Genomic DNA, 26,157 nt, shown 5'->3' with positions numbered 1-26,157 from the left:
GGCACGAGCAGCCCCGTCCTGGGTCTCCACTCGAGCATCTGAAAAGCACAAGACCCTCTAATAATTTATTCTCTCCTCTCCAAGCACTTGCCGAGGCCGTATTGAATCTCTGAGGGTGAGAGGCGCAGCAAACACGTGCCCTGAGCATGCCGCAGCCCAGAGTGCACATGGGAATATGGCAAGAGGGGGTCATTTTGCCCTTGGTCCTTTTTGGCTCCCATCCTGTAACCCCATTGACTGCCTCACTCTCTCTCCTTCATCCTCAGCTATTTCAGGCTGTCGCACCCGTGTCTGCCATTCGGCAGGTCCTGATTCCCCCATATCCAAGGAATGGGAGGGCTACAGGTTTCATTACCCGGATTCAAGGAGCTGGCACAACGCATTGCCCCAGGCCTCCCGCAGCACAATTCCAGCCCCGCAGAGCAATTCCAGGTCCCATCCCCTCTCAAACTTGCTTCAAGTCATAACAAAACCATGAGAAAACCTTTCCCCGTTCTCCCATGTGGAGGAAGCTCCATGTGGATTTACACCACAGGTAAATACAGCCCAGGTCCATGGGACAAAGCACTACAAGATGGGCCAGCCAAAACTGCCATGGAGCTGGGGGGCAAACACCAGCTCTGCAGAGGGGTTCCCACATTGTTCCTACTCCCCAACAGTGGCTCTGCCTTTCCCAAAAGCTCCAGCCATTGCCATACCCTGAAGCCCAGTGATGGGTGGATTCAGGGGTCAGATGCTTTTCCCAAAGGTAACAGGAATGTTTCTGCTTCATCTTTCTCTTCTTCCCACCCAAAACCCAGTGCAAACAAAGGAAGCCCCAATGAGATGCTCTTTGCTACAAGCAATTACCAAGGGGTCAGAAATCCCACCAGAAACTATCAATGCTTTTGAAGACACTGCAGCCCCAAAGCTAGCAAGGAAATAACCACTCTGCAGCGTATTAAATCTCAGACTTATCTACAGCCCCGGAAGTAGTGGGGGGATCACTTGACTTGGAGCACAGCCCTGCACATCCTTTTTTCTCTAGCCTCAAAGCAAAGCATCCACTAGGAATAAAACAGAAAACGCCACAGCAGAGACTCCTCTGAACTGAAGACAAATGGATTCGGATGAATCTTAAAGAAATTAATAAAGAAAGAAAGGATTTTCTGGGGTGTTTGGGGCCGCATCGGGATGCGGGGAGCTGGGGCCAGCAAGGCGCCAGGCATGGGGTGAGACACGGGGTGTGCCGAGCTCGAGCACTCGGTTATCGACATGGATGGAGGAGCCACACGAGGTGTGTGTCATCCCCAGTGAGTGCCAGACAACCTGCACCCTCCCCGCAAGAGCTGCCCTTGCAGTGGGGCCAGGGCACCCACAGGCACCCTTCTCCTGCAGCCACTCCAGCACTCTGCAGTGCAAAGCCCCTTCAGGTTGGATTTACAGGGGTTTCACAGGATTTAGAGGGGTTTCCTCTTTACAGTTAATCTTTCTCCCAGGTTTGCTTTTTTACCCTGTACTTGAAGCCAAGCAGTCCCCATGCACGAGGAGCTCGAGAGCAGCCAGCACCCAAGCCACAGCCTTGCAGCCGCTGACCACCAGCACCTCGGTGACACAGATTCTATTGACACCTTGCATGGGTACAGACAAGGGGGTTTCCACCCTTTGTACATCCGAAGCTCTCTGTTTCCCAGCCAAGGGCTGTGGCTCAGGCTGACTCCGTACATGGGGAGGAAAACCCTCACCCTGCTCAGGAGCTTGAAAGCACGAAAGAAAGAAGTGATGGTTCTTGGAAACAGCTCAGAGCTGGGAGAGGTGGGAAGCTTTTTCACCCCCCTTTCACAACAGCTACGTGATGTTCAGGGGGAGCCCCTCATCATCCTCCTCCTGCCGGCCTGGCCAGTGGATGCTGCAGGATGGGGACATCCTCCTGGCACTTGCCGTTGTCACACCAAGCAGGGACATGACCAAAGGCATGGGATCTCTGACACACACACCCAGAACGAGCAGGGCTGGAGACACCAACAGTCACCACCAGCCCCTCCACAAGCACTCTCCCTGCTGCTAACAAGGGGGACACAGGGACCTGCTGCCTTCAGGGCTGAACATCCAAGATACATCCCTCCCTCTACCTCATCATTCAGAAAGCAACTTCATACTCAAAACAGTCCAAGCCCTCACCATGCAAGTCGCTGGGCTCTGCACATTCCAGCGTGACTGCCTTCACCTCTTCCCACCTTGCCAGCACTGGCACACAGGGCTCTGTGCATGCTCCCAGCCAAAGAAGTAGTTAATAGCCCAGGTAAGCACAGCTGGGTGAAGGTGTGCTGCCCCATGAGGGTTATGGAGAGTGATCAAGTCCTCTTGGTCTGCCTTTCCTCCTCAACACTGTGGCCGGGACAGCAGGGATGGGGTGGAAATCAGAAAAAAGGGGTTAAGGGCAAAAGAGATTTAAAAAGGGGCAAAGAGAGGTTAAGGAACACTGAATGGCAACAAGAAAAAAGTCAAAGATGGAGAAAAAGGCGTCTAAAGTGAAAACCAAACCAAACCAAAGTTACTTGTCATAAGAGCTCCCTGGAGATGGGCTGAAAGGTGCTGGTGCCTCACAGGGGAGCTGGGAGGAGATGAGAGAAATGGAAAGGAAAGGAGCCAGCAGGTGGGTGTGATGGGGGAGGCCCTGGAGATGCTCCCATTTGCCCAGGAACAGACTGAACACCCCTGTACAGCTTCCAGCTATTCATTCCCCTGTGTGCTGCTTCTTGCGGATTATTTTGCAAGCAGCTGTGGGTGCAAGAGGCCCTTGCACCAGGGCTGCAGCTTGGCCGAGCGGGGCTTTTGCTAAACCAAGAGCTGCAGAAAAGGAGGGGTTGGAAAAAAAATAGAAGGAAATTTCACAGGAAGCTCAAATATTTTATTACTTCCTGTTTGTACAAAGAATGTCAACACTTGGCACCCGCTGCGCTATTTGTTTAGAGCTAAGGTGCCAACTTGACAGAATGTCCTTTTCCTCTCCAGATCTAACCCAGAAGGAGACTGAGCACAAGAAAACACCATCTTTGTGTGAGCGGGTGCTCGGAGGGGCCAGTGTGACGCTGGCAGGGATGCCTGGAGACCACAGCAGCTCAGCCAAGGCCACCACAGTCACCAGCCCCACACGCACTGGTGCTGCTCCTCACGTGGCTGTGGGGTCTCAAACCAGCGCTCTCAGTTCTTCAGTACCCTGGGACCAGCTCCCTTGGTGCCCCCATCCAGGCTCCTTCCCAGGCCCCGAGGGGGGGGCTCCAGCTCTCATCCACTTCCCTGCGATTTCTCACCCTTCTCAACTCCATTTGAAACTCCCCAGAAGGTTTTTTTTCTGGATAGAGCTTTAGTTAAAAGACTTGCTTATGGGCCTTAGATGAAGGGATGAGACAGGGGTGGAAGATGAATGGGATGCTCAGAGATGGGGCAGGGAGCCCAGCTGCATTTCTGACCCCAAAACTTCACTAGAACGTTGGCTGGAGGGATTTTGCTGCATCTGAGAAGATGATGCCCAGGGCTTTCCCAGGACACCAAGACAAATGACCAATTCTTTCCGCATTAAGGGTGCTTTTCTGCCTGCTCACACCAGCCCCACATCCAGCCTCCAGCCCCAGCCAGTGCTGACCTTGCACAATGGGAGCCAACACGCACCATGTCCCACCCATTTGCCACACTGCAGTCAAGGAAGGGAAAACCCCCAGCTATTTCTATGCACACATATACGCACACATATATGTGTTAAAAAGAATACATAACATATAGACCCACTACTCCCAAGGCCAAGCAGGGCCAGCAGCGCTGGCCACTGCGTTTGACCAGAGCTTGCCATTGCTGGGTTTTGCTTGAGTGTTGATGCTGCTGGGTGCTGGAGCACCCAGGGGTGCTGTGCCTGAGAGCCACCCAGTGGCAGGTTAACCAGGAAAACCACGCTGGGTTTCCAGGAGTGAACCTGGATCATTTTGCAGCCGGTATTTCCACACCGAGGGGTTCAGCGGGGAGGGAAGTGCGCATTCAGTCAAAAACGCAAACCAAACTGGTGAAAGAGGGGGGTGTGTGTGTAGTTTTTTTCTTCCTGTTCAACACACTGACTTTTCGATCATGAATTTAAGCCCCAGGGTCAAATTGGGACTCAAAATATGCCCTTTACCACAAACAAACCTGTGATCGTCCGAAAAACTTCCCCAAACCACAGCTTGGGTCTGAACTCCCTCGATCAGTTATTTACGGCTGCAGGAGTGGGGAAGAGATTGACCTTTGGGGTGTACACAAGGCAGCAAACAACCACCATGAAGGGCTCCTCGGGGAGCCTTCACCTCCGGCACGGGCATTCTGAGGTCTACAAGTCATAGAACCACAAACTGGTTTGGGTTAGAAAAGACCTTAAGATCATCCAGTTCCAATCCCCTGCCATGGGCAGGGATGCCTCACACCAGACCTTGTTGCCCAAGGCTCTGTCCAACCTGGCCTTGAACACTGCCAGGGATGGGGCAGCCACAGCTTCTCTGGGCACCCTGGGCCAGCGCCTCAGCACCCTCACAGGGAAGAGCTTCCTTACATCTGACCTGAAAAACACCAAACCCAGCAAACCCCAGGGAAGTGCTGACCTTGCAGCCCAGCCGGGGAGCACATCCCTGGGCACACGGAGCCAGGACGAGCTGCTCCATCCCTGGTTCTGCCTGGTGTAACCAAACGAGGGCTGAGCCACAGCCCAAGAGCACGGCCCCCCCAGCCCTCACCTGTATCAGGGGATGTAAATTAAAGATGGGAGCAATGGGATGGGATGTTGAAATTCAGGAGGAGCGGGTGTGATTCAGCAGGGTTTGGCGAGTGCTGGCTATCGGTGCAGAGCAAACCAAACGCCAAGAGTAGCAACTATCTCACCTTGTATTATTATTTATGTATTCCTGATTATTATTATTATTAGAAAGGCTATCTGATGCAGCAGATAAAGGGCTGAGCCAGGAGTCAGGAGACCTGGTTTCTATTCCTGACCTGGAAGAGTTGTGAAATTCCCTGCCTGCCCAATCCCAGTGGCTGCAGCACCCACCACGACCTGTGTTTGCTCACTGCCACAGCCCCACACAGGGACCTGCCTTAAAAACCCAAATGCATGGCACTGTCTGGATGCCAGCTTGGCAAACCCTGGGAATGCCGGTGAAGCTTCTTGTGCTCCAAAATAAAAGGGGGAACAAAACCCAGCAAACCCCGATGCAAATAAAATGCCCTTGCTGAGGGAACAGCCTTCACCTGGCCTGACATCAAGGGGCACCGATGGCCCCAAGACAGCATCAGCAGAAAGTATTTCCTAAAGCTTATTTAGAAGGATCAAGCTGTTTCCCTTCAGTTTGAGCACCGCAGCCTTACATGCAAAGGGAACAAACTCTGCTTTATAGTCCCCAGGTTGGTGCTGAGCGAGCAGGAAGGTGAAGCCAGAGCAAAAACCCAGAGAGAGAGGCGCTGGGGATGAGCTCTCACTGCAGGGGGGGTCCACAGAGCAAATAATGCTTGTGGCAAAAGGAAACTCCTCCAGCCAATGGCACTGGAGCATTTCCTCGCACAGGTCACAGGAGATGCCAAAGTGAGCTCAAATCAGCCCAGTGCCAACCCCCAGCCCCACCAGGGTGATTCACAGCTGCACCTGCAAAGAGCCCTCCCCAGCCAAGAGGCACCTGCCTGCACCCCGGGAGTGCCACAGCTCAGAGAGGTTCCTGTGGCTCAGTCATCTCTTGGGCTTTCGGAAGCCGCCAGCAGCCAGAGCCTCTGACAACCCGAAAGTGAAACCAGCACCGAGCAAAGGGGAAGGTGCTCACCGAGCCCTGCTGGGCCCTGCAGACACACAGGCAAAGAGAACCCAGCCAAAGAAACCTGCACACATTCTAGTTCAATAATCGGCAATTCAGCCTCTGATGGCTGCAACCTCCCAGCCGTGCCCTGCACAACATCACGTTCAAGTCCTCCTTATACCCACAGCATTTTCCCTGCATCCCAGCCACTACCAGGCCTGGAGCTATGAAACCATCCCTCCACAATGGGATATGGAGGTGGCAAGAGCAGGCAGGGACATGTAACATGCTCCCTTGTGCAAAGAATACAAAAGCATCCACATGGTGCCATGCAGCGCATGGTCCCAGGGCTCACATTAGCCCTGCAAGGGGTGCCTGCCCCGGCTGGCCTGGCCACAGCAGCATCCTGCATCCTTCAACCACACAGAGCCCAAACCCTGCATCCCCTCCGCGTGTCTCAGTGGCTGCCAAATAAAACACATCACTTACTTCGTGGCTCCCGGGGTCCATCCACAGTCACTTTAATGGCTCGGTGATAGGTAGCAACTTGCGTGGGGTTGGTGAACACGGTGATTGTCAGGGTAAAGCTTTTTCCTAAGGAAGGTGAGGGGAAAGAAAAACAAAACAGGGAGAAATGAGGGTTCAGCTCTTGTGGGAGTGAAAGGCTCCTGCTGGAGCAAGCTCAGACACAAATATCCACATCCACCGAACTCCAACACACACATCATTTAATTTTATGAGACATGATTGCTGAGACACAAAGCTCGGCCGGCTCCCGCTGGGGTTCTGCTGGCTGCAGCACAGAGAGGCTTGGACCCGGTTCAGAGCGGGAGCCAGGACCTTCCTGGATGGAAAAGTCACTTGTCCCCCTCCTCCCCATCCCTGTCCCCATATTGACCCCTCCACCCACAGCAGCTTCCTGGTGCCTTCCTGCTCAGATGCTTCTCCTTTTCCCATGGGAATCCAGCCCTGAAACACAGTGCTGGACACAGGACCCCCTCCACGATTTGGATCCTGGTGCCCATGGGATGCTCCCTTGGATAAAGAGAGTAGGCTGCACATGCAAGGGAGAAAACCGCTCTAACCAACACCTCAAGAGCAATCACTGTGGGATTTCAAAGGTATCTAGTATTTCAGAGGCATAAACCCCAGCAGGAATCAGGCTGGAAGTGCCCATGCCACAGCTCGAAGCTCTTCCAGCCTGCGCTTCACAAAGAACCGCAGCAAGAAGCCATCTCCTTTCCCTTTTTCCCTATGGGGATGAAGCGTTTTTCACATCCTGACCACCGTCTATCTATAGGGCTGAACCTGAGAATATCCATAGCAAAACAAACCCGTATTTATACAGCTAGAAGGGAAAAAGAATAAACGGAAAATGAAATTATCTCCTCCAGAGAACATCCCGCAATTATCGCAGGTGGGAGAGTTTCTCTAAGGGGTGTCGGTGGGGGGAGAATATGGTGGCTTTAAAGCACAGCAAGCGTCAACCCCTGCCTCACCTCCGCTTTTAGCACAGCGCTAAACAGCGCCCAAACCTGCAGCCCATGTTCTGCACAAGAAGGATTTGGTTTTACCCTCCCCAAACACAACGTGAACCCCTGCGCTGACAACCTGCACCAAGAGCCGCGCTGCAGCCGCAGCCTGCGGAGCACGGAGGCTCCCGGGCGCCGGCTCGGCCACATGAAACCAACCGACACCGACGATTTGCTGGCAAAACCTTCGCCGAACCCGAGCGCAGGGATGAGGGTTATTAGGAGCAATTATTTAGGAAACGCCGTGGGAGGAGAGGCGAGGGAGAGAGACCCTTGGTTTGCATGCGAGGGGCAGGCAGCGTGCAGGCAAGAACGGCTTTGAAACACAAACCCTCCCGCACGCCCGAGGAGCTGAGCCCGGTAGCTCCCTGCCCGCTCCCGCAGCGGGTTTCTGCTTTAATTATGATTTTAATGTTTTATTCTCCATGCGAAATCACTCCCCTGCATTTCAGCCTCCCCCCCTTGCTCGTAGCCGATATAAAACCTCCCGCGGGAGTTTGGCCAGGCCACTTCTGCCCCTCAAGATCTCGCAACAACCTTCCCATGAATCGAAAATGAGAATTAGTACCTAGCATCATTTTTACTCATTTCCCGCCCTCTCAGGAGGCTGGCCTGACGTTACTCAACCCCAGCTGCGTGGGGCTGGACCCCAGCTCCTGAGTGGGTTTGGGAGCACCTACGGCTCTGTGGGATGGTCCAGTGGGATATTCGGACTGGGAGAGCAGGTGCTGGGGTACATCACCTCACCAGCCTTAGCTTTCATTTCATACAGTGCAAGCTGAGCAGAAAAGGGTTGGGGTTTTGTTTTGGTTTTTTTTTTTTTTTTTAGAGTAAAGCATAGGTGGAATCTGGTCCTTCCCCTTGTCTTTGTCTTGCCTATGGAGATGGTAATTCTTTTTTGCGGCTTGTGTGTGTGAGGAGAAAGACCCGCTCTTCCCAGCTCACAGAACAGGGAACAAGCCCGGACACATTAATATTAAAAATGCCCAATTCTGAAGTATTTAAAACCATGTTTTCCAAGCGAGAGCTTATTCTGATGTTACAGGGTTCGGGCACACGCTCAGGCTATTCACAGGCACACACTCCACACTTCAGATTTGCACAAACGTTTACACACACACACAGGGCTCTTCCCCAGCAAAATCCTATTGCAGCGAACCCAGACTTCTGCCAGAATAAACGAAACCAGCACCGGGCTCCCGGAGATGGAGCCGAACGGATGAAAGCAAACGGGACACCCCGAATTAAAATGCAATAGAAACGATTTTTCACACTAAATAGGTCTGAGAGAGCCCCGTGCCCGGGAGGAACGGCCGTACACCAGGAGCTAAGGACACACTGCGAGAAAACCCTACCGAGACACCTTCACACGAGCCCCAGGAAGCCCGGTGGGGTTATTGCTCCTTAAACGTTACAAAGCCTCATCCCACAAGGATGTATATTTAAAAATCATATAATCAGCAGTCGAGTTACTCTCTGAAGCTCCACAGAGGCAGAAGAGGTGTTTTTACTGCTGTAACGAGCATTTGTCAGGACTCTGCCCCGGGAAGGAGACTGTTCACCCAAGTGCTTCCCGAGACTGTAAACTGCTGCTAATTGAGAGCGTTAATAATGAATTCAAGAGTCAAGCTGAGATTGGGTTGCGTTCAGCTTGGAAATTTGTGCAAAGAGGATTAAAAAACCCAGCCCAGAAAGAAAAGAGCCCGAGAGAATAATTGATTACAGAAATGAAAGCTTAATTCATAAAAGAAAAACATTTTCCATCCATCAACCTGCAACCAGTTAAGTGGAGAGTTTTAAAGAAACTGCAGCATGGAGAAGGAGCCAACAGGAAAAAGGAAATGTATGAAAGAATGTAAACTATTCAAGTTTCATAAAGAGGAACAAGTAAACAGTTATTACATGCAAATAATTCCCAACATCACTGCTTTTAATTAATGCAGAGAAGTCAAAATATATCTGACATTGTGCGTATACATTCGAAGCCTTTGAGAAAACGCTGCCATGTGGCCATTAAAATATAGAATTCTTATTTTCGTTTAAATAAAACAATCAAGAGCCTCGATCCGCAGCGCATCTCGGTGGCGAGATGCTGAAATTCTATTTACGCTCTTTGCAATTCAGGTGCGATGCGGCTGCGAGGGGCGGGAGGGATGAACGCGAAAAGCCAAACTCCGCGGCCGGAGAAGGACGTTCCTGACCCGCTTTTCCACGCGGCAAACGCGGAGAAACAGACGGGCGTCACCGGGGCACCGAGAGAAGCCCTCTCCGCTCCACACCGTTCACACTGGAGGGCACCGGCGCACGTCCCCTCACCAGGCGCTCGCCGCGGCCACTCGGACCGGCCGGATGAGATGAATTGGACAGGGTCTGAGAGGGGGCGGAAGCCTCCTTACCCCACATCGGAGGCTTTACACCGAGGTGGGTTTATTGCCCTGCACCGCAGAGGAGGAACCTCCAGGAGGAGCGGGGCCGCTCCTTCCTGCGCGACAAGCCCGGCCCGCGGCAACGAAACCACCGGCCCGCGGGAGACACGTCATTAAAATACAATTAAAATAAACTAAAGCTCTTATTCCCCACCACCACCACCTTTTTTCCCCTCCTCCTTTTCCTTTTTTCCTCTAAAAAGCCGAATAAAAGGACAACCATTTCCCGGGCGGTACCTACCCCGGCCGCTTCTCCCAACAAATCTGAGGTCGTTAAATCTCGCCACTTGGTTTTTCATCACGGCGGAAGCGTTGCGGAGCTCCGCCGAGTAATTCTCGTCGTTCCCGGCCATCACCGTGACCACTGTCCCATCGGGCACATCTCCGAGGGCTACGACCTAAGGCGGAATTGGAGGATTTTAGGCAAATATCAACGGCGGTGGGAGCTAACCTGCCCTACGCTTTTCCCCCTAAACCCGCCAAAAAAACCCAAAGCAAAACCAAAAGCAAACCGAGCCCCCGAAGGGGGCTGGAAAACCAGTGGGGAAGGGGAAAATGAGCTAAAAACGTGGTTAAAAGGAGCACGGCGCTTCCGCCGGAGGAGGGGGGGAAATCAGGCCGCCCTCGGTCTCCCTCGGGGACATTCGTGTTTTATTTTGTTTGATTCGGGGGGGATGTAAAGGCGCTGCTGAACTCGGGGCGGCCACGGAGTTGCCCGGGGGAGCGGCGGAGGGGAGAGAGAAGCCTGCGCCCGGCGACGGGGAACGGATCCCCCGAACCCCCTCCGGGGACCAGAGCCCCGAGGTCTCTGCTCCGGCACGGCCGAAACGGGGGGGCCGGTTTGTACCAACCGCCGGGGGTTCGTGGGGCTCCGCTGCCGGCTCCCGCGAAGTTGGGGCTTTCCCCCCGCCAAGCCTCGGCCCGGGGCTGCCCCGTTGGGTCCCGGAGGAGCGGAGCCGGGCGGCGCGGGGAGCCCGGGCAGCGCAGCCCGGTGCCGGGGCTTCGGCTCTTCGCTTTCTTTGCGCCGATTAGATCTTCCTGCCTCCCCTGCCTCCCTCTCCCAGGAAGGTAATTAACCTCCACTCTCATTAAACTTCAAAGTTGCCTGAGAGCTCCTAACTGTACGGAATATCTAAGATGCTGTGACCGCGGGGCAATGCGGAGACGTGATTAAAAATAATAAACCGGGCTCGCTCCGAGCTGATGTCAGGAGCGAGTTTAAAGCGCGAGGGGCGAGCCCGGAGCCGGGCCGGTCCTGCCGAGATTACAGCGCGGCCTCATCCCCCCCATCCCGGCTTACCTTGAAGGCGACCGGCAGCGTCTTGTTGCACCTCCAGTGGGACGGCAGCACCGAGCACAAGAAGTTGGGGCTGTCGGTGCGCACCAGCTCGCCGGCGTGGTCGGCCAGTACATCCACGACGGAGCGGACCTCGGGCCGAGCCCGGGCCCCCGGCGCGGGGGCCCCCAGCGCCCCGCTGTTCTCGCCCATCTTACCGCAGGGGAAGGCCGTGGACGGGGGTGTGAAGCGCCTGCTGGTGCTCGGGTCTACGGGAATACGCATCACAACGGCGGGCGTCAGAGAGCCGCCGCGGCCGGGGAGTGCGAATTGGGGCCCGGCGGGGTGCGGCGGCAGAGAGCAGAGACGGGGGCAGCGGCGGCCGGGCCCCTCGCTGCCTCGCTCCGTCCCGGCCGATCGCCGTCCTTCGCGGGGCGGCGCGGGGAAAGCGGCGCGCGATGTCCGCTCCCACCAGGCTCCGAGGCTCGTCCCCGGCGGTCCCGCTGCGCTCCCGCCTGAGCAAAGGCGGCGCAGAGCCCCGGCAGAGCCACGTCGCGGCCCGGCGCCTCGGCGGCAGCGGGTCCCTCAACCAGCGGCCCCGAAACCAGCTCCCGAGTGTCCGCCGCCCGCCCGGTACCGTATTTACTGCCGGCCCGGGCGGGGCTGGCAGCGCTCTGACGGACGGGGCGTCCCGCCAATGGGGGGGCCGCGGGCGTCCTTCTCCCCTCCCACCGCGAGGCTCCTGCGGGGCGAGGGGGCGTGGTCAGAACGAAAAGAGGCGTGGTTAACGCCGAATGGGGGCGTGCCTGGTGGGAGCCGTGTGCCCCCCTCCACCCCGGCGGGCCCGGCAGGGCAGGCACACGTCGGGGCTCGGTGGCTTCGTGCCGCCGGCGGCGGAAGGTTTGGGACGCGATGAGGCTGGTTTGGGGCCGGAGCCGCCGCCGTGTAAGGGGCTGGGGACGCCGCACGTCCCCCGCCGCCTTCCCGCAGCAGCCGGGGCCTCGACCCTGCTGGGACCGGGGAAGCGGCGGCCGCGGGGGACCACGAGGGACCTCCGGCACACGCATCACCGACGGGGGCAGCTCGCCCCACGGCCTGCGCTGGACACCGCTGCTCCCCAGCCTCCACCTTCTGCCCTCCCCAGGATGAAAACCGGCTCCATCTCCGGCGGTCCCGGCGCCCCCAGCAGCTCCCCCGGGGCTGTGGCTGCGGGCAGGGCCGGCAGCTCCGGCCGCAATCGTTGGCGAGAAAATTCGTGGCGAAGCCACCGGTTCTGTGGGAACACAACGGCGGCGGCGGCTGCGGTTCGCTCCGCTCCGCGGCTGCCCACGGCTCCCCGACCGCGGCGAGGCAGAACCGAGGACTCGGCGGAGGTTCCCTTGCCGCGCTGCCCACTGCGTCCCGCCGGGGCTCGGCTCCGTTCGGCCGCTGCGACGGTGTTTAGGGACCGGGGCTGCCCATCGGGCCGCAGCGTTCCCGGCTCCGCGCTGCGCGGGGTGAGAGGCGGTTTTCCTTAAACCAAACAAAAATAAACCCAAACACCAAACAATGAAATAAAATCACAAATTCCGCTTTTCCTAAAGTGCCTCCACAAACCAAAGACACGTTTTCCTTCTCCAGCCGCCGTGCCCGGAGGGCGCCGCTCGCAAGACCCGAAACCCGAGTTTGTGTGTGTGTGTCCAAACCTATGTATGTTTTCTTTTTAACGGGAAGGAGCGGAGATTCCCCCGCTGCAGCCCCCGTTAACCTCTGGCTCAGCGCCGGCCCGTCTAGCCGGTGTCGGGAGTAGCTTCTTCCCCCACCGGCCCCGGGGGCAGCCGCCTCGTCCCGCCGTTACCGACGCTGAAATCCTGCCCTTTTTAGGTGAAAGCGCCTGCCGGGGTTAGTTCAATTTTTCGGCCCCCCTTCGCAGCGGGGGGGACCCACGCACGATCCGGAGCAGGGGCGGGGAGGGTCCGCTGAGCCGGGGTGTGCCGGGGCCCGTCCCGGTGCCCCCCGGTAACCCGAAGGGGAGGATCGGAGGGGTGCGGAGAGGGGGGGGGGCACCCCGCGCATGCGTGGTGGGGAGGGCAGCGCTGCAGAACGGCCGCTAGTTGGCGCCGAGACTCCGCCGTGGCCGCTTCGCGACGGGGCGAGCGGGACTGGGCGGCCCCGGCCGGTGACGGGCGCCCCCCGGACCGGGCCGATGCCACCCTCCCTCCTGCTGCCCCACTTCCTACCCGCGGCCCGGCCGTGCTCTTCCCGCTGCTGAACCGACTCCCAGGGCTCCCTCCTGTGTCCCCAACACCTCCCTGCGCAGCCCTGCTGGTTACCGGGTTGCATCCCCCGGGAGCCGCAGCCCGGCACCGGCGTGCAGAGCCAGGCTCTGGCTGCTTGCCCTGTCTTGCGAGCCCCAGGGCTGCCACCAGTCTCAGTCCCCAAAGGATGGAGCCCTCTCCCCTCTGCTCCTTCTCAGCTCTACATCCCTGCTCTTCTTGCTCTGACTGCTTCATACACCCGGTGTCTGCTCACAGTCCAGCCATTCACAGCCTTCTCTGTTCCCTTTTTATACTGAAAGCAGCCTGTTGGAAAGGGCATCACCTCGGTGTCCTCAAAGCAACAAAGAAATGCCTCCCATAGTGTCCGGAGCCGCTCACTAATGTATTCCTAAGGGAACTATGTCCTGCTTCTTCCCCAAAAGCCACTCTCCAGCACCCTCTGATCTTCAACCCTGACTTGTTCTTGACTTCAGGGCGATGGGATGTGGCTTCACCCCATAACCCATCGCACAGCCCTGCATTTCTCCATCGTGTAGGTGCAAAGCCAGTTGCTGACTTGCAGTAACACAAAACGGAACCCAAACCCCAGAGCGGTGCCAAACCAGGATCTCCCCAGGCTGGCTAGTGACCCCTGGAGGTACAAAGCGGTGCTCAGGAGAGCAAAGCTGCCCTGGAGCTACAGGCCCCATGGCACAGGTAACCTGGACGGGAATTATCTTTCATTTGAATTATCCTTGTCAGCCCAGCGGGATTCAGAGTCCCAGAGAGGGGACAAACCTCACACTGCTCTGGTCCCTCTGCAAACCAGGAGACATCAGTGCACGGGGAATATTCTTCCGCCACCCTCCCTGCACTCCAGAGGAGGTTAATGGAGTATAAGACCCAGGATTTGCATGGGCCTCTTTTCGAATACTTAAAAGCTACTGTTCACATTGCAGGGAGGTCAGCGGCTCTTTAAATCGTTGCTCTCTGGGATTACTTCCCTTACAGGCTCCTCTGTAGTTTCTAATTCATTTGAGCTGCTCTTTAGCAGCAGAGCCACTTGTTTCAACAGCGAGGAAGCGAGCGCGGGGGCTTATAGGAAGCTTTCTATTAAAAATTCATCGCAAACTCTGCCTCAGAGCTCTCAGGAGCACGGCGCTCAGTAGGGCCATGCGGGTGTCTGGATCTATTTTGTAGTTAAGGGAAGGGGATCTGAGAGCAGCATGCAGGGAGGGAGCGTGCTATTCATTCATAAATCAAACAACAGATGCTGGGTCCAATGGGGTGCACGATGGTAGCAGTTTTTAACCCCCGAGTGTCACCGCTAAAATGGGCTCCCATGGGGCAATTACGGGCCCTGCAGGCAGAGGTTCCTGCGGGAGGAAGCTGCGGGGCTCAAAGGAAGAAAGAAGGGGAAGCTGGGGGGGAAGGTGGTGGCTGTCCCAGACATAAATCAGAGGGAAGCCTGAGCCTGGGCAAGGAACCAGCCCCAAGACCGGCCTGTTGATGACTCCAGGAGGGCTGTGCCAGGCTGCTGGGTGATACCCACAGCAGGGGAACCCTTCTCAGCCCCTGCTTCCATGGGCTTGACATCAGATCCTGAGCCGGGACATCCATTAACCCCATGGAAGCCGCAGCTGCCCAGTCCCACCTTGCTGTCTGCATACGCAGCCCTGGCAAGCAAGATCCTTGCTTGGGGCAGCAAGAGGAGGAGGAGGACTTTAGTAAGATTTCAGATCCTGACATGAGATACTGTCACCAGAGAAAATCAATGAGATTTCCACCTGGTACCAGGTTTCATTCACCATTACTTGAATGACTAGAGAAGGTCACAGCTGAGAAGTGGTCATTGACTCTCCTTACAGCTCTCGTGTTCCCCCAGTTGTTCCCAGTTTATCTCAGTGCATTTTATCACCAGCCCTCATTTCAACCAGCATCGCCAGGGAGACACCCCACACATCCCTATGGATGCATCTGGGGAGCTGAGCAGCGGAGCCCGAAGCGCATTGACCATGGTGAGCCGGGAGCGATGCTGCTGCCATAGGGGATTTATCAATCCCTCTGAACAGTGCAAGGGGAGCCAGGACCTGCCACTCCCAAGCACTGGCCGTTGGCGGATGCCGACAAATCCTCAAGCACTGGCAGGATGGGATGGGGTGGAATGGGATGGGATGAGGTTTGCAAAAGCTGTGAAGTGACTTGGGAGCACGAGTGCGATTGACGTGGATCCTGTGCCTCTGAAGTCACGAAAGTGCCATTCTTCATTGTTCAGGACCGCGATTCTCCTCTCCCCACCATGGCCCGACAACGAGGAGCATGTTCAGGGCTCACATCCTCTGTGCTATTGATAGCGCGGCTGAGCTTTTTGGAGCGTGGGTCCCATCTGCCACTTCCACTCCTTTTTAAAAGATCCTAATGACTGTCAGATCCTTTTAGTTCTTAATTAATTTCAGAGTTCAACTGCAAATAGGAAACAAGGCAGCTTTTGCCCTTACGCATATGAATATTACTGTTCCATTTAATGTGGTTACTGGTGGAATGCTGTTATTCATTCCTGCCTGCAATAAAAGCCACATGTTTTTAAAACTTTGCACTTGAAAAAACTTTTAGGAAAGAAATCAAGTATGTTTTGTATGCATGGCATGAGATAAAAACTAGTCATAAATATTCAAAAAACAGTTAGAGCTTTATGCTTCATTTAAACAAGTGAACAGAGAAGTACGACGGTTGAAGTAAGTGGAGAATGAAAGCTCAGTGCTCCTTTAAGAATGTGCTTATGCAGAGAAAAAGAACTATTCATGCAAAGGTTATGGAGCACCTAAGGACATCCCATCTCCTCCAGAAATGCCCAAAGGTGGAGAACACGACTGGAAACACTGGGCTTTGTTCAGAGCTATTCAAGTTCATCAGTTTCCCTCTCTTTGGGGGTTTTAGATGAGTTTTAGGGGACTTGGTGCCTCCTGCCAGTCCCTGTGGGGAATGAGGACTCTTCTTGCATGGAGACATCTACAACGCGTCTGTTCCTCATGTTGGAAGGCAGATGGTTGATGTTGTGGTGAGTATTTCATTGGTCTCCTGGGACCCCTGGACAGACCTTCCTGGAGCCCTGGATCCCAGCACAGCCAAAAGGACGAGGGAAGGGATGGAGCACGGGGGCCAGGCAGTGCCTGTCCTGTGTCTGTGCCGCCGGGGTGGTGCCGAGTCCTTCAAACCCTGCACACAACAGGGGCAGAAATAAAAGAAATTCCAAAGGAAAGAAAAAGGGGAAACGTCTGGATGGCAAAAAGAGGAACCGAAAGGCACATGACGACGAGACAAGTGCAATGGGTGGACACAGAGGAGCACGGTGTGATTTCTAATTGCAAGGATTGGTGCTCGGAGGAGCTGCTGTCACACAAGGGCTCCTGGGCAGAGTGCCGAGGGCCGGGCGCAGGGAATTCCTCCTGCATGTGCTGAGCAAAGCTCTTGCAACAGGAAGAGGCTGCAGAAAGACATTTGTTGGCTGGGAAAGCAGCCATGAGGTAGCAAAACTGCCCTATTGCTCATGGTGGGGTGGGAAAACCGACCTCCTGTCCCCCTACAGCGGCTGAACATGCAGTGGTATTTCCCAAAGATTATACTTCAGCGCTGCTTCTGACAGCATGGGCCAAAACGCCAGGGTGATGCTGGGTACCAAACGGGTGCTCAGTGCTCCCACGCTGCACTGAGGTTTTGGGGCAGCAGGGACCCCTAGGGAAGAGTCTGGCACTGGCACAGTGACCGGGGTACATGCTCGAGCCCTGATGGGGTGCAGTGAGACCATGCTGGGCACTGTGATCCTTTTGGGGAAGTCAACTGGGGAGAGGGAGAAAGTGAACCTTGGGAGCTGCTCCCATTCCCACAGGCTCTCCCACCTCCCTGTGACCGGCACCAGGCTGTTAGCAAACCTCAGGCACAGGTTTGGCTGCGCCAGGGCTGCGGTGTCTCAAACACCCCTCGCTGTGGAGACAGAAGCAGGTGCTCCCCCCCCTCCCCGAAGGGCACTGGTGTCAGATGGGGAACTCTGGTTTCCTTTTTGGTTCAAGTCTGATAGAGCATCTCAGGGTCACGGCTCAGCAACAGCAGCTATACCGGCAAATGCAAACACACCGTATCTGTAGAGCTTCCCTTCAGGACATCAGCACTGCAAAGGGACCTAGCCTGGTCACCCTGGGGTAACTTGAGACGCCCACACACCCCCTTTAGCAGGAAGCTTACAGATGTGCGTTCTGCAGTGGCCTCATGCATTACTTGCGTCTTGCCTTGTAGCTGCAGGCAGAAGGTGCTGATGAGGTCCAGGCTGGCGCAGCCCTTTTGCAGTGCCTGTGCTGGGATCACACCCCAAACACTTCTGCCAGTGCAACACATTGGCCCTTTCCCACAAAAAATAAGCTCCTGGGCAAGGACCAGCCTCCAGTGCAAGGTGTTTGTCATCCCTGTGTGACCAGTTCCCATCTCCATCAGGTTTGCAGCAACCCTCAAGAGCAGCCACAGGGCTTCTCCAGCAGTGACACAACCTCCAACTCACCCACAGTGAAGTGATTCCAGCCTCAAACCATCCCGTGGGCCCGCACCGTTTCTTCCGGACTCATTTGCTTTTTGCTATCATTCACTGTGCTCACTGTTATGACTAACTCGAGGTGATGTTCCTTCACTGCAGTTGGGCTGCTCCAGGTTGAGCTATTCCTGCTTCCTTCACTGGGTTATTTTATCCAGTGCAAACATTTTCTTTCATATTTACCCTTCCATAACGTCTCTTATCAAGTTGAGTTTATTTAAGACCCCCCCCCCCAATAAGTCTGCAGAGGAGCTCCAGAGAGCAAGAGAGCTCCAGAGAACAACCCACCAAGAGGGTCCAGCCTTGTGGATTCACCCACATTCATGCATCCCTTCAGGCACATCCCTACAGACACATCCCTAGAACAAACACCTGACTTGGAGGAATTAGTCACAGGCCAAACACGATGCAGAAGGTACTTTTCTGGTTTCTGGCTATGAACCCAGACAGATCAAACACGATGTTATTTAGGGACCACTGTTACATCACTGTTTGCTCCTCATCCATCTCCAGCAGCCTGGAAGGGAACTGTGCCTGCTCCTCCACCGCGTCCCCAGCCCCGTGCTCGTCAGCATGAGCTCATTTTCCCTCAGCAGCAGTTTCTCACAGCAGTTCCGGAGGGGCCCGTCTGCCGGGTCAGCCGTGGACACCACGAGCCTGGGAAGTCGGGGTGGTTCAGCAGCAGGTTGGGGCTGGAGACCAGAGAAATGGAGAACTTGCCCAGACAACGCGGGAGCAGCTTTTGGTCTCACATGAGCAGCGGTGGCTGCAGGAAGAGAGGGGATCTTATCTGCAAAACGCAGCCTCAGCAGCGTCCTGGGGCCGGAGCCATCCTCTGCCCGCCTGAGCCTCCGAAACTGCTGGGTTTGGAGATGTTCTTGTGCTTGCTCTCCCAGCGGAGCACCAGGACCTTGCTGGCGGAAGTGTGGGCTCTGGGACTGGCGGGGCCAGTGAGACCCTGGGTTCAATCCACAGCCCCAGCCCTCCCCAGGGAACCCAGATGTGCGGCACAGGGGGTCCCAGTGAGTGCTTTGGGTCCCCCCTCTCCCACCCTCAACATCCCCCCACATGGAAAGAGGGTAGGTTCACCATTCAGTGAGATTTTCCAAACTGACCCAGGGCTAATAAAAGAAGGTGTTTAATTACAGGGTTCAAGGTAATTAGGCACAAAAGTGGCCAGTAAAACACAGCGCGGTGCAAAGGAGCTGCAGAACAAGGGCTCAGTGTTGGAACAGCACATCTGATTTAGTCTTTACGTTCTCTGGCCTGTACTTTCTTCCTCCTAATGAGGGAAAACTACACAGCCTTTCCCAAACCCTGCTAAGTAGTTTATTCCTGCCTGCAAATCACTAAAATCACAGCACCGTGCTCTGTCCTTAAATTATCTCCATGCGGATGCTCCCAGCTTAAAGGGGAACGGCCCATGTCTGGCATTTAGTGTGTGCCAGGCCGTGAAGGAACAGCTCCTCCAGCTTCTCCGTGCACCTCGTCAATGTGTGGCCCCACTCCCAGCCTAGCATCTTCCCACCACTCACACACATCCACAGGGCTGAGTGTGGGATGCAGGGAGCAGTATTCCTTTAAATGTTTTGTAAGCAGTATGAACAGGAAGGGAAATAAGCGTTTTTCACAGGAGCTTTTGGTGGTCACAGCTGAATGCAGCTTCCTCCCTGGCGCTTTGGCTTCTCATTGGGAGAGAACTTGAGCTACAGCTGGGGGTATTCCTGCAGCATCCCTGCTAGCGGCAGCGGCTGGATGGGAGGCGTGTGCTGCTGGTTCGGGAGCGTGCTGCTCCCGGGAGTAACCCATGTGCTCACTCCAGAGATCAGAAAGCCACAGCTCCAGCCGCTTGCTGAGGTTTTCCACCAAGCAAGCTCTCCTCGTGCTGCAGAAGTGCTGTCTCACCAACACCTATGGAACGAACACACGGAGCCCGTGCTGCTGGCTCCATGCAGGGATGCTGGAGCTGCACCCAGAGCCATGCAGGAAACCTCTTGCAAAGCCCCATCCAAGGTTCCTCAACACAACGAGCATCTCCTCACAAGCAGCTCGCCCCGTCCCACAATCACACGCTCTCCATTGGCACGGGCAGCTTGCGACACCCGTTGTCTGTCTGTGTCTGTCCCTGCGCCAGGCTGAGCTCTGGCTGGGACCCAGGAGGCGCAGTGGGTGTGAGGAGCCAGGGCAGACTCTGGTCCAGGGTTGTGCTGCTAACATCATTCCTACCATTTTGTTTTGATTTTTTTTAGAAGCTATTTTAACAGAAACCATGCTGCCTTGTGAAATCACATCCCAATATAGCTGCCATCCACACACAGCGACTGAGAGAGTCAAATAAAATCAAATAGCAGCCCTGGAGCCCCAGATCCCACCATTACCAGGAAAAAAGACCCTTGGAAGGTGCTGCCTCCTTGCCAGGCTCCCTGTGGGCATGTGGCTCCTGCATGCCGACAGCTTGTGGTTGCAAGTCCAAACCCTGCCACGATGCCAAAGGCACTGCAAAGCCTCGTCGAGGGCGGTCAGTGCCTTGGGCCCTGGCTAGAGTGATGCTTGACTGGTGCTGGTGGTGATTCCACTTGAACATCCCTCACCAAACCCAAACTGTGACACTGGTGGTACCTTGGGGATGTGAATCCCACGTGGGATGCTCCTCGCCCAGGTGATGGGATCATCCAGGGTGGCAGAAGATCCCTTCCCAAAGGCAGGACTGCACTTTCCCAAGCGGGAATTTTACCTGGTCCAGTGGAAGGTGTCCTGCCCGTTGCAGGGGTTGGAACTGGATGAGCTTTAAGGTCCCTTCCAAACCAAACCAGTCTGGGATTCTATGAAATACAAACCCAGGAGCCTCTTACTCCTACACCCAGATCCAGCCATCCCAGAGGAAAAGGCCAGGTCTCCATGGGGCTCTCCTGCATGGCACAGATTGTTGAAAAAAGCCCATTTTTCAGTGTCTCTCTTCCCAACTGAGGCTTTTTTTTGGTTCTGTTTTTTATCTTTCCCTTCTCCTCCTATTCTGGTTGGTTTTATATTTTATTTTACAATAGCTTGAATAATGCGTTCCTCATGTTCCAAACGCACTCGCTGCTTCCAGTGGGAACGGAAAAATCAGTGCTCCTTTTTATTTTCCCTTTTCTTTTTCTGTTTGCTGTGTTTATGTTATGGAAAATCCCCCCAGCTCGCAGACGGCTGGGCTGCTTTCTTGAAAAGAATAATCATCATCATAAAATAAAGCGTTTTTAGGAAGATGAGAGCTGCTTATGCTGGGGACAAGCGCTTTCCCATGCTGCAAACGCCGCTGCCCCTCACACAGCTGGGGACTGTACCAGATTTGCAGCAGGTTTTCACTCATTTTAACTTGCCTCCACCCCAGACCTCTCAAGACAGGGCACATCCCCCCCCCAGACAAGCTCTTCCTTCTCATCCCCGCTCCCTCCAGCTTCCCCTGCAGCCCAGCACCAGGAATCCCTCCCCTTCAGCACACAGCCAGCCTTGTCTCTGGAGCAAACAGCACAGGGGCTTTTCCTCAGGGGTCTGCAGAAGACCCCGCACTCTCACCCTGGGTCCCTGCTTATACCAGCCACAGGTGATGGGTTTTGCCAAGAACTGAAGCTAAAGGCTGCCAGGATCCCTGGGATGAAAGGGTCCAGGCTTTGCATCAGCTCTGTCCCCAGCGTGTCAGGGATGAAGCATGAGAAAATGCAACATAATGGACATAATGGATATGACCCCCACAGTGACGTTTTCTTCCCACCCTGGGTGCACCCAGGAAGGAAAACTGGGTGCAAGTGCACCCTGCAGCAGGAGGCAGAGGGGATGCGCATCCCCACTATGAGCCCTGATCCCCCTCGCCAGCGCCCCAGTGTCACTGGGGACCTCTGGCAGGTCCTGCCACGTTCTCCCCTCCACGCTCAGCCTTGTTCAGGGGCTATTTACAACATGGTCCGTAGCTCAGGCTCGTCGCTTCGGATGGGAAGACACATTCTTGCTCCTAATGCCGACCATGTGTGATCTGAGCCTGCAAACATACAGCTCATTGTTTGTTTCCCAAACCCTCTGTGGCCAAAACAGTGGACCGCAAACACTGACGACATATCAGAGGAGATCGAGTCTAAGAAATCATCATGAATTAAAGTGCTCAGCAAAAAGGAACGCCACTGCCTCTCTACTCCTATTAGATCATAACAAGGTGATGAGAGACAATGGATTTATATGCGTTCCCACATACAAATATATGAAAGGAAAAAAAAAGACACACAAAAAAGCAAGCCACGAGCCAGCAGGGTCCCTTGGAAAGGCAAAGCCACTGACAGTCAGTCGGGAGCCGGCAAGCTCCGAGTGCATGAGCCTGCCCTGGGAGGATGAATGGAGCAAACCAGATCTCATGGCCAGGCGGTGCTGCGTGACGGGTGTGTGGGGCTGGGGCAGCACTGGGGCTCCCCACACACCCTCTGACCCCAGGAGCTGGGGGGCACAGAGAGGGGTTGGGCAAGGGAAAGGGATGAAGGGACCCAGGGTGCTGATGGAGAGCAGGATCCGGCTGAGCCTGGGATGCAGGGATGCTCCTGGGTGTGCAGTGCTCACGTGTGTGCAAACACTGATGGGGAGTCACTGCTCATGGGTGTGTAAACACTGATGGGGAGTCACTGCTCATGGGTGTGTAAACACTGATGGGGAGTCTCTGCTCATGGGTGTGCAAACACTGATGGGGAGTCACTGCTCATGGGTGTGTAAACACTGATGGGGAGTCACTGCTCATGGGTGTGTAAACACTGATGGGGAATCACTGCTCATGGGTGTGTAAACACTGATGGGGAGTCACTGCTCATGGGTGTGCAGACACTGATGGGGAGTCACTGCTCATGGGTGTGTAAACACTGATGGGGAGTCACTGCTCATGGGTGTGTAAACACTGATGGGGAGTCACTGCTCATGGGTGTGCAGACACTGATGGGGAGTCACTGCTCATGGGTGTGTAAACACTGATGGGGAGTCACTGCTCATGGGTGTGTAAACACTGATGGGGAGTCACTGCTCATGGGTGTGTAAACACTGATGGGGAATCACTGCTCATGGGTGTGCAAACACTGATGGGGAGTCACTGCTCATGGGTGTGTAAACACTGATGGGGAATCACTGCTCATGAGTGTGCAAACACTGATGGGGAGTCACTGCTCATGGGTGTGCAAACACTGATGGGGAGTCACTGCTCATGGGTGTGCAAACACTGATGGGGAGTCACTGCTCATGGGTGTGTAAACACTGATGGGGAGTCACTGCTCATGGGTGTGCAAACACTGATGGGGAGTCACTGCTCATGGGTGTGTAAACACTGATGGAGAATCACTGCTCATGGGTGTGCAAACACTGATGGGGAGTCACTGCTCACAGTGCTGCTGTCCTGCTGATGGGGAGCTGAGTGACCCATACATGAGAATAAAAGTCATTTAAATGGGCCAGACCACTTGGCTTTAGGGCAATGTGATGGCACCAGTGACACCGGTACCTATGCACGGTGTTACCCGGTGTCCCCACACCCGCCTCTCCCTGGGCATTGCCCAGAGCTGTGTTGGGGACACAGCAATGGCTGTTGTGAAACCAGCCCCTGGGGCTGAGGCCTCCCTGTCCCAACAGCCCTCAGTAACCAAGAACTGACTCACGGATGTGACATTTGTGGTTTGATGACTTAGAGGGAACCGGCTGTCACCAGGACGGCAGCTCTGGAAGCTGGGCAGGCACTGCCCACCAAAAACGGGGTTTCTATCCCCAAAACTGCCAACTAGAGGCAAAGTTCTTTCAGTCCCTGCCAGGTCCTTTACTCGGACGTGAATGGGTGCATGTGAGAGGGGATTGGTGCTGCTCTCCCACGTGGGGCTCCTTCGCCCGCCCCATTGGAAAGCCAAAAAATCCCTTTTCTATAAAAGAAAAAGCAGCGTTTCCAGATTAAGTAATGAATACTTTGGGGATATTTCTTTTCATTCCTTAAATATTTGCGCAAAACCCACCCATTTTCATGGATGTGCCCAAGAAAGCAAACAAAAACTACGAATGCAGTTGGATCCCCCAAAGGCAGGAGGAATTCAAATGAAGGTTCGTGAATGGTTTGCAGTACTCACCCAAATCTAGCCAGGCAGGAGAAAACACACTGAACTCCTTAAAGAAAACAAGGATTTCTTGTCCTAACACTGAACAAATGTTTCACCATTTGGCCATATTCCATCCTTGGTGCAATCATTTAATTTTCCCGCATTTAATAAAAATTATGTCTGAAACAAAGATGTTTATTGCTTTTATGAGTTCCTATTTGTGTGGAAATTGCATACAAGACGTGATATTTCTGTTGCTTTTGAGTTTTCAATGAGCAAGCCCAGTTAAACCCCAGCATTTCTTCATCTGGCTTGTGGAGGGAGAAGTATAGATTAAAAAGAACCATGCAAATGTTTTTTATAAACTTCTCTTATTTCCTTGCCATGGGACTGCCTTTAATTAGCTGCTCAGAGTACAAAGGACACATTTATAATGCCACCATCTCTGAGCAGAGGGCACTAAGATGAACATTGCTATTCTGCCTCTTTGCCCTGTGCTCCAGCATGGTACATCCATGATGGGTCTGGAGAAGCAGATCTGGATTTACCCCCATCCCATCCCCAGCTCTTTCTGCTGCCTCTCGACATCTTCTGCTCAGAAGAAAACTCGAAGCCATGGAGGTGTCATGATTCAGACTGACACCGCCAACCCACCTCAAAAGGACGCACAACCTTTTGTGTTCTCAAAACCAGGCCAAAATCTGGTCAGCAGCGACTCGTTTCCTGATGATCAAAGAGCATTGTTTCCTGTTTCCAAAGAGCATTTTGCTCTTTGGGTAGGGGTGTCCTGGGTTCAAGCGGTTTATCATCACCCTCCCCAATCTGTTTGGGTTCAGTGTGACAGGCTGAGCCATTACTCAGGACCTGTGTCCTCACGGCCACGACTCAAAAGCCAAAACTCAAGCTTTTGCTCCTAAACCACACCAGGAAGGGAAAAGGCAGAGGGGTTTGCAGAGCTCTGCCCGATGCTCCAGGAAGCTCCCAGCTCCTTCTGGCACATCCCAGCAGCTCCAGCCCACCCGGTTCACCCCGAGCAGCCCAGCAAGAGGATGGCGGGTGTGAAATGAAGGCAGGCTCAGTTCCGGGGACACAAGGCCCTGCTGGGAGCTGGGACTGACCGGAGGAGGAACATGGGGAGAAGTGACCTCCTCTGATGCACAGCTGGGAGGCAGGATGTGTTGTGTCCTGCCGGGTGTGCGGCGGGGCCAGGAGGAGCAGGTTGAACAATTCCATCACCCAACAGGGTCACACATGCAGCAAAACACGATAAATATGAAAACACACAGCAACCGTCTAGAGTATATGAGTAAACACCTTGCAAGCAGCCCTGGTCTTCCCAGCTCTCTTCATAAACTGGTTTCCCTTTAGAACACGCTCTCCATCAGCACACAGAGACACCCTTAGACACCTTGGGCTGTGCCCAGCATGCAGCGCACGGCTCAGACACCTATCAAATGCATCCCAGTGCCGTTCAGCAGCAACCCTTCCTAGTGCTACAAAGGGTGAAACTAAACAGGAACAAGCCTGTTTAGTTCTTGTTCCCTCTAGATGAACTTGGACATTAGTGTTCTTTTAGTGGGAACAAGATGAACACCAAATGAACATTAAATCTGGACAAGCGCGGAGCATGGCGCAGCAGCAGAGCACCCCATGGGCAGCAGTGAGGAGGTGGTGAAGCCACACCAGAGCCCACTGCTGGTTTGCTGCTTTGCAAAGAAAGTGAATAAATCCAAAACCCGACGGTGTTTCCTGCTGCCGAGGAACGAACGAGCCTGGTCTGTACTCACTGCGCAGGAAAGCTGAGGAGTAGGTGGCAAAGGAGTCGAAGATGCTGCTGGATGCCATCCACCTCGTCCTGTATCCCGGCTCCTGTGGAGGAGCTGCTGGCCAGCGGGAGGAGGAAGAGGAGGGATGGGAGAGGAAGAGGCAAGCCCCACTGCAGGTAGGCTCGGGCTGGCTGGTGGTTGTGTGGTCGCACGGCAGAGCCGCCACTCAGCATCCGCTGGTGGGAGAACGGCGTCACCTGATGCACGGCGTCACCGGGCTGGCGATGTCCTGCGGCATCGGGCGCTGGGTTTGGGGATTTCCCCTTCTATATCTTTTGCTTTACCAATAATTCTATGGTTTGCAGTTGGTGGCTCACGGGAGGCTCGCTCGGACTCGCAGCTGAGTGACAGACGGGAGCAATGGAAACATTGCTCTTTAATTAATTATATTGTTCCCTTAGAAGAAATGAAGAGG

The 26,157-nt window shown here is 54.8% G+C and overlaps 1 protein-coding gene across 1 annotated transcript in view; it reads right to left on the bottom strand.

Annotated features, from left to right (window-relative positions):
- Positions 1-25,761, bottom strand: part of RUNX3 (RUNX family transcription factor 3) — a gene marked incomplete at both ends in the record, with an annotated part of 46,417 nt that extends 20,656 nt beyond the window's left edge. The window contains 4 exons of the mRNA XM_080632478.1: positions 6,273-6,377; positions 9,983-10,139; positions 11,042-11,286; positions 25,704-25,761. Of these exons, the coding sequence (XP_080488604.1) occupies positions 6,273-6,377; positions 9,983-10,139; positions 11,042-11,286; positions 25,704-25,761 (565 nt within the window). The remainder of the gene's footprint in view (positions 1-6,272; positions 6,378-9,982; positions 10,140-11,041; positions 11,287-25,703) is intronic.
- Between the last annotated feature and the right edge of the window lie 396 nt (positions 25,762-26,157).

The sequence above is a fragment of the Psittacula echo genome (assembly GCF_963264785.1).
Source record: "Psittacula echo genome assembly, chromosome: 21".
In the NCBI taxonomy this organism is placed as follows: Eukaryota; Metazoa; Chordata; class Aves; order Psittaciformes; family Psittacidae; genus Psittacula; species Psittacula echo.
Note: the sequence above shows the minus strand (reverse complement) of the source record. Positions and strands in the feature narration are given on the sequence as shown.